Source organism: Camelus ferus, chromosome 24 (assembly GCF_009834535.1).
Source record: "Camelus ferus isolate YT-003-E chromosome 24, BCGSAC_Cfer_1.0, whole genome shotgun sequence".
Taxonomy (NCBI): domain Eukaryota; kingdom Metazoa; phylum Chordata; class Mammalia; order Artiodactyla; family Camelidae; genus Camelus; species Camelus ferus.
Genome location: NC_045719.1, coordinates 2,661,650 through 2,675,101, shown reverse-complemented (window position 1 = coordinate 2,675,101; position 13,452 = coordinate 2,661,650). Strand labels below are relative to the sequence as shown.

General features: G+C 55.3%; 1 protein-coding gene across 8 annotated transcripts in view; it reads left to right on the top strand.

Annotated features, from left to right (window-relative positions):
* Positions 1 to 3,480: 3,480 nt before the first annotated feature.
* MTCL1 (microtubule crosslinking factor 1) overlaps positions 3,481 to 13,452 on the top strand; it is a 95,664-nt gene continuing 85,692 nt past the window's right edge. For 5 of the 8 annotated variants that reach the window (XM_032467465.1, XM_032467463.1, XM_032467468.1 and 2 more), the window contains exon 1: positions 3,483 to 4,903. In XM_032467465.1, the coding sequence (XP_032323356.1) occupies positions 3,848 to 4,903 (1,056 nt within the window). In that variant the 5' untranslated portion in view covers positions 3,483 to 3,847. Of the gene's footprint in view, positions 4,904 to 13,452 lie in introns of all 8 variants that reach the window. The other 3 variants (XM_032467469.1, XM_032467467.1, XM_032467466.1) reach the window with 2 other exon arrangements.

Genomic DNA, 13,452 nt, shown 5'->3' with positions numbered 1-13,452 from the left:
TAACTGTATAGACACAGACTCAATTTCTAACTCTCACTCCAGGTTTGCTTTGCTTACATTTTAAAGCACTGGAGGGTATTCCACTGGTAGGAAATACTAGTGACGGTGATGGTGTTGATAGTAACTCTTTACCCCAGGCCACACAAAGGGTCAGTGACAGGCAGGGTTTGACCCAGATCTACCTGAAGCCAAAGCCTCAGCTCTTGTCACTGTAGCTAGCACACTGCGCTTTGACAAGGTCATGGATACAATCGTAGGAAATTACCCCTGACACCACGGCTGCCTGCAGGACCTTGGCCTGTGATCAGCCTCTGCAGAAGAAGGGGAAATCAGAACCTTGGGGTGTAGTGCAGGTGTAGGGTGAGGGAGGGAACGGAGGAGGTTACCGATGGGAGCAGGTCATCCGGCGAAAGCTAGAACCCCAACAGGCCAGACTACAGAGGAGACCCGGCCACTCAGGAAGGGGCAGGGGGAGAGGGTAAGTTCCCCAGTGTCTCCCTCGCTGTTACACGCCAGTCTTCCGACAGCGCCTCCCAGTGGCTACACTCAGTCAACACACCCAGGAGCCCAGAAAGCCAAACTATCCGTGGTTCCCTGGAAACAGCAGGACCAGGGAAGGGCAGGGCCTGGGTGTGAGGGCAGACAGACCAAGACAGGCACCCCCACACTGGATTTTGTTGTTTTCCAGAACAAAGCACCTAAAGGCTCCTTTAAATAGTACCCCCCAATACCTTTAGACTAACTTGATTTAGCAAGAACAAAACATTATTTTAAAATCTCATGTGACTTTCAAAACATCTATTATGCAAGGGGATATCTCTGTAGACCTGCAGCCCGCTGACCCCTGGAGACAGAAAGTGTTATCAAACGCCGCCTCTTTGCCGATGGCCTGTGGAAGCAGTTGCCTGGCTAATAATTCAGAATATGGATTTTGTTTGACGTATTACCTGAGGGGAAGGGAGCTGGCTACAAACAGTACGGTCGCCTGGCTGAGAATTTTGGAAGGCCTGCTCACTGGACACTTCCGAGCTGGCCTTTGCATGATTGTATGCAGTGCGAGGAGCCGGCGCACTTGGGCTGTGAGTCTTGGACGTAATTCTTGAGAAATGTGAGGGCGTCAGAGACTCCAGGTCTCCGGAGGAAGGGCAGTCAGAAAGTTCCGGCATTCCGGTCGGCTGTGCTCTGGGGACGGGCAGTGCCCCTTTCTGATTAACCAAGCGCTGGGCAGGGAGAGCTAACGCACCCCAGGGCGAGCTGGCTGGGCCGGGCACCGGGGCAGGGCGCCCGTCGAGCCTCCCTGCAGGGTGGTCGACACCAGCGTCCTCCTTCTCCAAACGCCCCGTGGCACGTGGCCTCGTGTCAGCGACGCCTGTGTCCTGTGTTTTGGAAGGACACAGCCAAGGAGGGAGATTTAAGGTTGAGGTCACAGACTTCGGGGTCTGTTTTTTTTTTTTTTGTCTCAGAAGTCTGTCTGCTTATCTTTACTCCTCCTGAGATAGGAGGGAAGGGGGCGGGGCACAACCACTAAAAGAATGACATTGCCACTGAGAATACGACAAAAACAGGTGAAGACCTTCTAGGCACCTGCTAGGCCCAAGATGGCGGAAGATCGGACCCCCAGTAGCCCTTGAGCCTTACTGTGCGCACGCTCGTTGTACTAGGTCAGCTGCCGAGCGGCACACCCTCAGGCACCGAGACAGCTCCCAGGCTGACCGTAAGAGGTCAAAAAGTGGCTGGGGCCCACTTCCAGGAAATCCCTGCCCCTTCCCCAAAACAGTTGGAATAGTCCTCCCACTAGTTAGCCTATGAAATTACCCAGCCTGTAAAAACCAACCACCCTACGCCCTGGGGCTTCTTGCCTTCTGAGATGGCAGCAGTGTCGGGGGGGGGGTGCCTCCCTTAATACCACTACTTTCACTTAACAGTGGCTCACTCGAATTTCTTTTCATGAGTGCAGCCGAGGACCCTCACTTGGTGGGGTGCATCTTAGGGACTCGCCGAGACCTGGGACACTACCACCGTCTCCTGCCCCACCCCAGCAACTTGTAAGCATTGCTGGCCTTTGCCTCTGGGCAAGCCAAGTCGACACTGCAGGCTGGCCCTCATTCCTGAGTGTTCCCCACCATCCTGTTACCAAGTTCAAGCTCGTGCTGCTCTAATACATCAAGAGAGAGGGAGTTGTTGGAGCCAAGAATAGTGACTTCATTTGGAAAGCCAGCAGACCGGGAAGATAGTGGCCTAGTACCCCAAAGAACTGTCTTCCCCGAGTTGGAATTCAGGCTTCTTTCATGCTGAAAGAGGAGACGGTGAAGGGAAACATTTCTTGGTTCCCGGCAGCCTGCTCTGCAGGGGATGTGATCATTTCTTCCCGCCTGCAGCCACTCACAGGTGGGCCTGGTCAGGATGTTTCCCCGGAGCTATGAAAGGTGTTTTAGCTTAATGCTAATTACCTGGGAGGCAGGGTTCCCAGAGCTGGGCCATGAAGTATCAGTTAAGCTTATAGGCAACCTCCCTTTAGTGATTAACTTGTAATAGAACACAAATGTTCTTCTCAATTATAACCCCACAGCCAGGACAAAAACTGCATTCAGTGATACTGAAAAGCACGTTACAGTTTACCCAGAGTTTTCTCGTTCTGGCTCATTCAGTCCCCGCAAACACTCAGGAGGCAGTATTTTCTAATTCCACAGGTGAGGGATCTGCATGTCGGAGGGACAATTGCACAGACTCGGTGTGAGTCGCGGCCAGCGTGCACCGGCTGAGCCACTGACTTCACCTCTGTGCACCCACGTCCTCATCCTTAAACAAGACAGTAATTCCGAGCCGGGCTGGTTATGAGGATTAAATAAAACAGTGTGGAGTGTCTAACAGGGCCTGGCTGGCAGGCCGGCACTGTTAATTCCAGTTCCCTTTCTGACCCCAAGCTTGGCGAGGTGCTTCTCCTATTTCGACGGCAGCTCCTCCTCTGAGGTCCAGAGGCCACTGGGGGTGCCAAATGTGGAGCACCGTGCGCGTTTGGACGCGATAGTTAGCTGCGTCGGGGACCAGCAGTCCTTAAAGGAGTGTGTGGAGACCAGTGTACAGCTAGAGAGGACAGCGGGGTGGAACTAAGGGCCCCGGGGACGCAGGGCTGGATGCCCGGCCTATGGGGGCCATTTTTCAGCCCTGGAGACGCCGGCGCCCCAAGGCGCACGCGGCAGAAGGGCCCAGCCAGCTTCCCCCGCCCTCGGGGGACATTGGCCGCCCCCCAGTTCACCTCTGCCCCTTCCTTCTCCCTCCCCCAGGTCCTTCAAAGTCTCCCAAGCCTCAAAAAGCCAGAGGGTCCCGGGGTGGAGACGGCAGGGGGCTGAAGCCCGCTGGCCCGCCCGCCCGGGAGCGCAGCCCCGCCCCCACCGCGGCGCCGGCTGGCGGGAGGCGGGACATGCGCACGCGGCGGCGGGCCCGCGCCAGGAGGGAGGGCGCGGGGGGCGGGCGCGGGCCGGAGCGGGCGGCGCTGCAGGGAGCGGGGCGCGGGAGCCGGGCGCGCGCCGCCAGCCGAGGGCGGGTGTGCGAGCCCGGCGCGCCGCGTGCAGAGGATGCGAGCGGCAGGGAGCCGCCGCGCCGCCGTGCCTCGAGAACGCGAGCGGCGGTGACCTCAGCCAGGGGAGAGCCGGGCGACGGCGGCTGCGAGCCCCGCGGGGATCCTCGGGGCCGGAGTGCGGACGGCGGCGCGGGAGCGCGGGGCGCAGACCGGGCGGGGCTGGCGGACAGTGATGAGCGGGCGCGCGGGGAGGCTGCACGCCGCCGCCGCAGCCGCCGCCCGGAGCATCCGCTGCCGGAGCTGCTGCTCGCGGCCCGGGCTCCGGCCATGGACACGCTGAACGGCCCTGCGGGCGGCGGCATCCCGGACTCGAAGCCGCAGCCGCCCGGCCAGCACCACCGCCACCATCACCTCCACCCGCTGGTCGAGCGGAGGCGGCTGCACCGTGCGCCCTCGCCCGCCAGACCCTTCCTCAAGGACCTGCACGGCCGGCCCGCGGCCCCCAGCCCGGCCCCCGCGGCCCCCTCCTCGGGCCGAGCCCTGGCGCCCACCGCCCCACGCTCGCCCAGCCTCGCGGGCAAGGCGCCGCCCTCGCCGGGGCCCTTGGCCGCGCCCGGCCGCCTCTCGCGGCGCAGCGGCGGCGCCCCCGGCGCGAAGGACAAGCCGCCGCCGGGCGCCGGGGCCAGGGCAGCGGGCGGCGCCAAGGCCGCTCCAGGTTCCCGGAGGGCGCTGCGCGCGGCGCCAGCGGAGCCACTGCCCCGGGTCGGGAAGCCGCCGCCCGGGGCCGAGCCGCCGCCCGCCTCTGCCAAGGGCCGCAAAGCCAAACGCGGCTCCGGGGCGGTCCCCGCCCGCGCCGCCGGGCCCCCGGTCGCCGCCGTCCCGGTGCCCGCCGTGATCCTCGCCGTGACCACCGCGGCCGGCTCCCCCGCCCCCGGCTCCCGCATCAGCCACACGGACAGCAGCTCCGACCTCTCTGACTGCCCCTCCGACCCTCTGTCCGATGAGCAGCGCCTGCTCCCCGCCGCCAGCAGCGACGCCGAGTCCGGCACGGGCTCCAGCGATCGGGAACCCCTGCGGGGGGCCCCCACGACGAACCCCGCAGCTCGTGGGGCGCTGCCGGGTAGCCCCGAACCCCCAATGTTCCTCTCCGCGCCACAGGCCGCCTGCTTTGGAGGTCGGAGCAGTCCGGGTGGGGTCCCCGCGGGGTCCCCAGGGCCCGGCGTGGCGGAGGATGCTGGGGGGCGCGCGCCCCCGGAACGAACTATCCCCGGGACTCCCAAGGAGCAGGGCCCGGGCGAGCAGCCCCGGCTGGTACCGGCGGCGGAGGAGGAGGAGCTGCTTCGGGAGATGGAAGAGCTGCGCTCGGAGAACGACTATCTTAAGGTGCGCAGCCCGCCCCGCAGCAGGTGTCCCGGAGGCGCCCCGAGGGCCTGGGTGCGGGCGGGGACCCGTGAGGCCCGCCTTCCCGGTCCCCAAAGCGCTTTCTCCCGCTGCCATCCGCTTTCCAGTCCCCGCGCACGCTGGGCGTTGGGAGCTTGAGCCAAAACTTCTGGAAGGAGCTGCGAGACCTGTGGGTCCGGGCCGCTTGTCAACCCGCTTGGCTTGCTTCTAGAAGGCTTGCTTCTTTCCGCTAATCTTTTGCCCCTGTTGCTGTGCTGCGTTGATTATAGCGACGGCCGTTACCACTTTTGGGATTACTCGGTCGACCCCCGCCCCAGCTGTGGGAGCTCTGGGCCCGGCCCCGTGGGGTGAGCGCGGGGTCCGAAGGGTGCGGTGGCCCAGGCTGCAGATTGGCCCGCCGCCTCTCCCCCAGTTACGGAAAGCCAGGCTCTCTCCATGTCCTCCCCCAGGGGCTCTCACAGCACAGACAGCGGGGCCTCGCCGTTTTCAGAGATAAACCTGAAGTTCAGGAGTCCCTTGAGCGCGGCCTGGGTGGAGGGAGCTCGGTGTTTTGCTGGTCGGCTTTCTGTAAGCGTCCACCAGCCGGCTTCTCCGTGTCAGGAGTCCCTCCTCACGCCAGTACTTTCGAGGGAATCATGTCCTCTCTGAGCGCTTCCCGGCCGGGCCTGCTCCAAGTGGTTTCTTGGTCCTGTTAGCTTTGGGGTGCGAGTCTGACTCCATGTTTTCTCCGAGGAGGAGGGCTGGTGCTGCAGAACCGCGGGTGTAGACAGTGCTGGGTGGTGGTGGTGGTGGGAGGGGATCAGGACAAGCAAGGTGACTGGAAAGGAAGGAGGGCTGTATTGAAAGCAGCTGTTCTAGTTTATTATGATGCTCATTGTCGCAAATAGCGCCGGTGGTATTAATTTACTGTTTCTGTTAAGATGCTTAAATGTATATGCCTCCTCCCAAACCAGGGCGGTGGCCCTCCTTCATCAGTGGGTTCTGTGAGTCGTTCTGTTTTCTCAGCAGATGCCAAACCTCCCGGGTGGAGGCCCAGTTTTGGCTGGTGGGACCAAGGGGGTTGGCTTGTAAGGTGCGTGGTGATGAGGTGGGCAGTCCAGACCGGGCTCAGAGCAGTGGACTGAGCATTCCTAACCCAGGCACGGAAGCTACTCCAACCTAGGCTGAGCCCCGTGGCACTTCATCCTGCTCCAGGAGGCAGAGCAGGAGAGGTGGGAGAAGACAGGACTCGGGGTGAGAGATTTCACAGAGTACCTTTGCTTTTGTCACCGACTCTTATGTAACAGTCAACAGAGTGAAATTCAAAGGTGCTGAAGAAAAAGGGCCACCCTGTTGGGTGTGACGCTGTTGTGCAATCCGCACTTTTGAAAACTTTCCATAGATGTGAGCTCCCCCAGGGTGAGAAAGATCATCTTGTTCATTGGTAACCTCAGCTCTTAGCATCCTTCCTGACTTAGTGTTTCTGACTGTGATGTTTGTGCAGATCATGGCAGCTGAGCAACAGAAAACTGAGGGTTGTTTTTTTTTTAAGGAAAGATGTTTCTCATTACATCTTTGATCTTAAGGTAGGCAGCCCGTATCATTTCAGGGTTCATTCCTAGGTAACGAGCTATTTGATTTTTCACGTCATTTGATTCTCAGTGAAGGAAATTGTGTCTGAGCCTGGAGTCTAATTAATCTGGTGTATTTGATGTTTCAGTGAGTCTCATAACAACACAGGGTATAATCGTTGTTATATTGATCATAACCCCAGTTTCACAGACAAGGATGCTGAGAACCAAGAAAAGTTAATGACTTGCCCGAGGTCACACGGCCACTAACTTGTGCAGCTCATATTTCCCCTGCCTCCAGACCTCTGTCCTTTCCCTACACCAGGCTGCATCCCTGTTTCCATCAGGGTTGCTTTTCTCAGACCACATTTGCTTGCCATGGTGGTTTTATTAAGCTCAAAATGTTCCCAACATATAGCTTTCTTAGGGGACCTCTTTTTAGGTGAAAGGGCCACAGTGAACACTTCTCCACTAGCCTGTGGACAAACGGTCCCATAAGCCCCGCTGGCAATGTTTAATTGGTGGGAAATGTCAGTTACCATTTCCTGTGGAGAAAGTGTCAGGACCGACTGCTTCCGTGCCTGAGTCCATCCGCCAGCCGTTCCTCTGACAGCAGGAGACAGAAGCGGGGGCAGAGGAGGTCTGTGGAGGCTCGGGAATCAGGATGGTCACAGATATGTGTGTGAGTTACGTGCTTGGCTGTGCAAAAGCTTGCACAGTAGTTCATTTACTGTCAGTAAATGACAGTAGTTCAATTTGAGGAAGAAAGGTGGTGATCTCCACCCACTGGTGCCAGGAGCAGCAGTGACCTTTGCTGTAGGCCCGCCTTTGCACGTGGGGTTTAGAGCGTGCGTGTTATAAGCCAAAACTGCTGTTTGTTGCTTTTGTTCTCAGTGATCCTTTTTTGAGATGGTAGATAAAAGTCAGTCCTCGACCTGCTGCTTTCCTAGGGAACGCTGTACAGAACTCTTGTGGTTAGAAAGAGCAGCCTCTAGTAAGTGTTATCTAACAAGAGGAGGCTCCACCCAGAAATCTTGCTTTGACGTGTCCTGGCGGCTGGTACACATTAAGTATTACAGGCCTTCCTGAGACTCACGATGTCTGAACGAGAATGACTAAGAGGAATCAAGCGGAAAATAAGGTCTGCACACCATAGGAGGATGCCTTATTGATCGGAACACTCGAGTGGGATTCTCTCGGTTTCGAGCCAGACTGCTGCATTTGCCCACAGCGGAGCGCCCCTCTCCTGCTGTGCAGAGCTGTGCGGGGCCTCCCGGCCCCTGCTTCCACAGCAGCAGCTCAGGGCACCGCAGTGATTAGATGAACTCCTCAGTGCAGGTGGCTGGAGTTTTGCATGGAAGCCCAGTCGGACAAGCACTCTTGTCCCTTGACCTCTGATGAACTCGCGTGTATTTGGAAGTCTTGAGGAATTAAGATGAGAGGATGAGTTCAGTGATCCAGAGGTTTTTGCTTCCCTCTCAGAGCAGACCCAGGCACGTTCTTAGTGACAAGGACATCCACAAATGCTGCTGGCGTGTGTCCCCCCCTACCCTGCCCGCCACTGCGTTTTGCTCCAGCGCTCAGAGACAATCAGACAAGCCTAGTGCTCATTGTGAACATATTAATTATGTTGTCTGTTTCCACAGGCTTTTTCAGGAGGGTTTAATCACTGTGAGTTTATTGGCCTATTTTGAAAATGCTTTCCAAGTGGCTGGTGATGCTGTCCCAACACGCCCTCCTCCTGCCCCACGCAGTGTGCCCCAGAGTGCCCCCGTCCTGCAGGGCCGGCCAGGCTGGCGTGGGGAAGGGCTGCTTGGTCCGTGCTGCCTTTTCAGTTATTTCCTTAGAACTATTTTTGGTTAAAACAAAAGAAGTCAGCACTAAAGGACAGATACCAGGGGGTTCCTGGAGTGGAGTGGCTTCCCAGGGCAGATCATTGGGTTTTACAGGTTTCAGTGCAGCAGCACCGAGCCAGCCTTCCCCTCCTGTTTCTCCCTTGGAGTTTTCTGAGTTTCAAGGTCTGAAATGACTTGGTTAAATTCGACTGCCTGGATTCCATGCGCTCAGCGTGGCCTGGAAGGGGGAGGGGTGGACACTGAGACAAGAATAAACAGTTCTGAGCACGAAGCGCTTCACCCACTCCTCCCCTTCCTGGCCCGGGCCCTCCTCCCTTTCTTCTGGAGAGTTAAAGTGGACGGTATCTCTGTTCTGCCCTGACATTCTGCCTCCCACACCCAGGTCTTACTCAGCCTGTGGAAAAGCGGCTGTAATAATCTTTGGTGGCAAGACACTGTGGCCCGGGGCACACAGGGCCATCAGCTGCTGGGTGAACTGTCACTCGGTGAACAAAGGGAGCAGTCCCTGCACCGTCTCAGCCTCAGCTGGGACTCAGCGCAGACCATTCCCATTGTCCAGGGGGAAATGAGGTGGATGATCGGCACATTACAGAGGACAGTGGTTCCTGCTGTAGCTCCCAGAAGATGGAAGTGTTGCGGCAGTAGCCAGATGACCGCGCCTGCCGTCCAGAGAGGGTCTCTTTAAAGAGGGGTCATTCCAGTAGGACTATGTGTTGATTTCAGGGTGTTTAAAGGAGCTTATCAGCGTGATGGGAAGTTTCCATCAGCACTTTTACTACAGAACTGTGGATAAAACTCCTCAAAGGGATTTTCACTGAAATTTCAATCTTGGTTTATTCTCGTGCACACACGTACCTCATTAGTCCTCTAACTTGACACACATATATGTTACGTATAGAGAAGAAAGCCTGATTTGTTTCTCTGCAGGCAAAGGGGAGGAGTGGGGAGCTTCATGCTACTTTAAGATTTCATCTTATATGCGCAGTTCGAAATGTATATTTAACTAAAACTGAATTAGCTTTTCAGTGAGATAATGATCCAGCATTTGAGTATCTGACAGACTTGATGTGAGTTCAGTGTGAAACTTGGTGAAGGGGAGTTTTTTCCTCGTTAATATCTGTCTTAACAGCAGCAGTTTTCCACTTCTACTTACTGTGTCTAGATTACGTCTGCCGGAAAATGCTATGTTCTGCCTGATTTGGTTTCCTTAAGCATTTAAATGGCAGGCGTCTTTAAGATTCTTTAATACAATGTTCTCTAAATTAGAGCATGCTGTCTGAAAATTAATGTCATGTTAATTTGAAAATCACTCTCCCATCATGACCCTAATCTGAATAATCACAGTTTTTGCTTTTCAGACGCCTGCTCCCAGCTTACATGGCGTGTTACTTGTAACTTCTTTTCACCAAACCTGCAAATTGCTTTTTCCAAGGCTCTGTGAAAAGAGTTGAGACCCTGGCCTCGTCCCGTGTCTGCAGCAGACTAGAGGGGGGAAGCCATTTAAACGTATGGAATTTCAGTGTCCTCATTGTACAAGTGGGGGTGTTAGTGTCTTTCCTGCACAGGGCAGTGCTTTCCTGAGGACCTGCTGTGGTGATAGCTGTACTTGCACGCTGACGACATCAGATTCCCAGCCTTGGCCTGCTTTTTTTATTTTACGCCAGTGGTGCGCTTTACCAGTAGGACTTAAGGCTGATTACTGTTTCATTTGTCATGGTTGTTGCAGATAATTTCTAGCGTTTACTGGAAAGAGCACGTGTCTGAAACCAGACAGCCTCAGCTTGTAGGTGGGCTTCCGTGTGTTAGCAAAAAGCGTTTGGACATGTTCACCGGGGGGGGGGGGGGGGGTTTGGTCTCCTTGTCCATCAGATGCCGGTGGTGTGTCCCTGGCAGGATTATCGTGGGCTTAGGACGAAGGTAAAGTGCTTAATAAAGGCTGTCTTGTGTTCTACCAATTTAGAGGAAACAGGAGGTATGAGAGCAGTGATTCAAATACGTGCAGTTATGGTCTCTCCCTAATTTTCTTTTCAACGCAACTAATGTTAGTGATTATTTATGCCAAAAAGTACTGGCTGTTTACATCTGCATCTGACCTGCTCAGTGATCCGGGGGTGTGGGTTCATCTCGTCCTGGAACAGGGATTTTTAGCCTGCAGTGGTGGTGCGGGCGTCTGTGTAACACATCCAACATTTAACGTCAGGGTGGAGGAGGGGCCCCGTTACAAAGTCTGCAAACCAGAGAATATTTTTACCTGGAAGTTATATCACATGTCTTTTTATGGCTGTGTCACATTTGAAAACTCTTGTTGGAGTAACAGGTAACGTCAGGCATTAAGGCCCTGATAAACTTTCTAGGAGGAAAAGCAATCTCAAAGGTTCCTTCCACAAACAGAGTCCCCAGCATCACTTTGTATTTGTACGTGTACGTATACGGCAGTGATTACCGCTTGCGTTGAACTATTTTTTAATTAGTTACCCAGTGAAATAATTACCTTTTAACTGTATTCAGACACAAGTATAGAGATTAGGCTGTTTCTCCAGGTCAGAGCAGATTCATGGATGGGACCCTAGTGAAACTTGGCCTTGATGCTGCAGATTCAGGAGTGACTCTCTACTCTTTATCAGGAGAATGGCCCGTACGGGCCTGTTGGAAAGCTTCTGGGCTGTGGCTGGTCCCCTCCAGGGTGGCCACGCTCCCCTCCTGCAGTATCAATGCCTCAGTGCCGGGGTCGGGCGTCCTGAACAACCTCTCTGCTGCAGGTTGGCAAAGACCTTCCTGTAATAGCTGTGTTCTGCAGGCCCCAGAAGAGCCCTGCCTGTCCGGCTGACCCACTTCTGTGCTGGGCCCAGTAACTCCCAGTCCCAGCAAGTTTTCCTACGAGGAACTAGATTTATAGGAAGAGATCTCCAGAGAGGGGGAGAGAAAAGAAAAAGAAATGAAACTTGCTTCTACTTCACAACATTTTCAACACTAGAATTTACCTTTCTTAGGATGCCTTAGAATGTCTTATTTTTAATGAGGTTATCATCACTGGTTCCGAAATTCTGTAAGAACACTTAGCAGACGAGAAGAAAAACATTTTATTTGTTTGATCCCTGCGAGGCTGGGAACGCCTTCCTCCCTGACAGCCCTTCTCCTTGGGCGTCCCCTGAAATAGACTCCATTTGGAGTCACGGTCAGCGGAGCAGGTGGTCCTCTTGGCCGGGTGGAGTGGGCGGAGTGGGAGAACGTACGGGCTAGATTCAGGGAAACGAGATGCCACGTCTGTGTGCTTCCCGAGACGGGTGATTGCTGCACGTGGTGGGGTGGGCGGGACAGTCGTCTTCACCCCGTGAGTGCCGGTCTCTGTTTTTCCACGAGGATTCGCAACTCGCTTAATAGCCTCTGGGACGTAATCTCACCCAGGATAAAATACTCTTCGGGAGATTTCTCTCTCATCGGTTTCTCATCTGTGAGGCGCTGATGTTGGGAAACTCTTGTTCTTCATTGTAAGTAAATCCCTGGTTTTATGATTAAATGCAGGTGGCCTCCCTGGCCTTCTGAGACGGCCTGCACTCCGTCTGTGGAGCGCTCATCTCTCTGAATAAATCTACCTTAACTCAGGGGAAAAAAAGGAATAAATGCAGGATTAGTGGGAGTGGTGAGGCTCCAGGGAGAAAGCGAGTAGCAGGAGAGCTGGCAAGCTAGGGAGCCCACGTCCAGGGAGGCTTCCCCTGGGCTGCAGTGTCCGTTGTGCAGAGCAAATGGGAATGACCGAGGGTGTCCTGGTCTGGAGGTGCAGGCTATCTATGATGAAAGGAATCGAGAAAACTCCTAGAATGCATTTCTTAGTCTCCCACCTTCCAGGCTGCTCCTCCTGGAAGTCGTTGTCATGGAATTTGCATCTCGCCTGCTGCAGCCCTGTCTATGGGTTTGGGAAGGATTCCTCACGATTGGACTACAAGACTGGAACAAAGCAGAGGGCGGCTATGCCCAGCTTGCGTTGTATTTATGATTTCGTCTTTCCAGGTGTTGACCGATGTTCCCATGTGTTCATTCCACAAATACTGGTTGAGGCCCTTGTGTGGCTGACACTGCTCTAGACACGGGGGGTGCAGAGGGGAGCTGACTCTCGAGGTGTCTGCCCTCCTGGGGCTCACCTTTCCGCGAGGGCGAGGGCGACAGACGCTGAGTAGGAAGAAACAGATTATATTCAACAGTGATTAGGGGTGGGAAGGAAATAGGGCAGGCCCGGGACTAGAGACCGTGGGGCTGGGGGTGTCGGGGAAGGTGGTGTGTGCCTTCCAAATGATGTGACCATGAGCTCTGCCAAGAGCTGGCTGGGGAGGGGCGTTTTAAGGAGAAGGCAGCACAGGGGACCCTGTGGGGCCAGCGGGGGAGAGGGAGGGAGGGGCCCTGGGGGACTTAGAAGAATTTCCTCTGTGTGATGGGAAGCCCCCTGGAGGGTCTGAGCTGGGGCAGGTGGTCTGCGTTACATGCTGAGAGGATGACTCTGGGTGGAGAATGGACGACAGAGGATGAGATGCTGGAGGGGACACCGGGAGCCCAGGTGCTGGGCCTACCTGTGTGCGAGCCGCTCCCGTGAGAGGCGTGGAGGCTGACGGGCGCCGTGGTGTGGAGCCGCTGGGAAGACAGCCCTGCAGGTTGTTTTGTTTTTGTTTTAATTGGAGTATAGTTGATTTACAATCTTGTGTTTCTGGTGTTCAGCATAGTGATTCAGTTAAACATACATATATATCTATTCCTTTCCCTAGTACTTTCCATTATAGGTCATTCCAAGCTATTAAAGGTTGTTCCCTGTGCTCTCCAGTGGGGCCTTGTTGTTTATTTCACATATAGTAGTTTGTATCTGTGCATCCCAAACTCCTAATTTTTCCTTCCCCCACCCCTTTCCTGTTTGGTAACCATAAGTTTGTTTCCTATGTGAGTCTGTTCCTGTTTTGTAAACAAGTTCACTAGCGTCATTTTTTCAGATTCTATTTTGATGTTGAGCTGATGGCACTGCGTTGACTGTGGGATGGGAGGGAGGGAGGGGGCCAGGAATAACCCTGGGTTTTCTCCTGTACCCGGAGTGTCTTCACGTCAGTGCCAGCCTAGAATGGAGATGGGGAGTGCAGGACAGGCG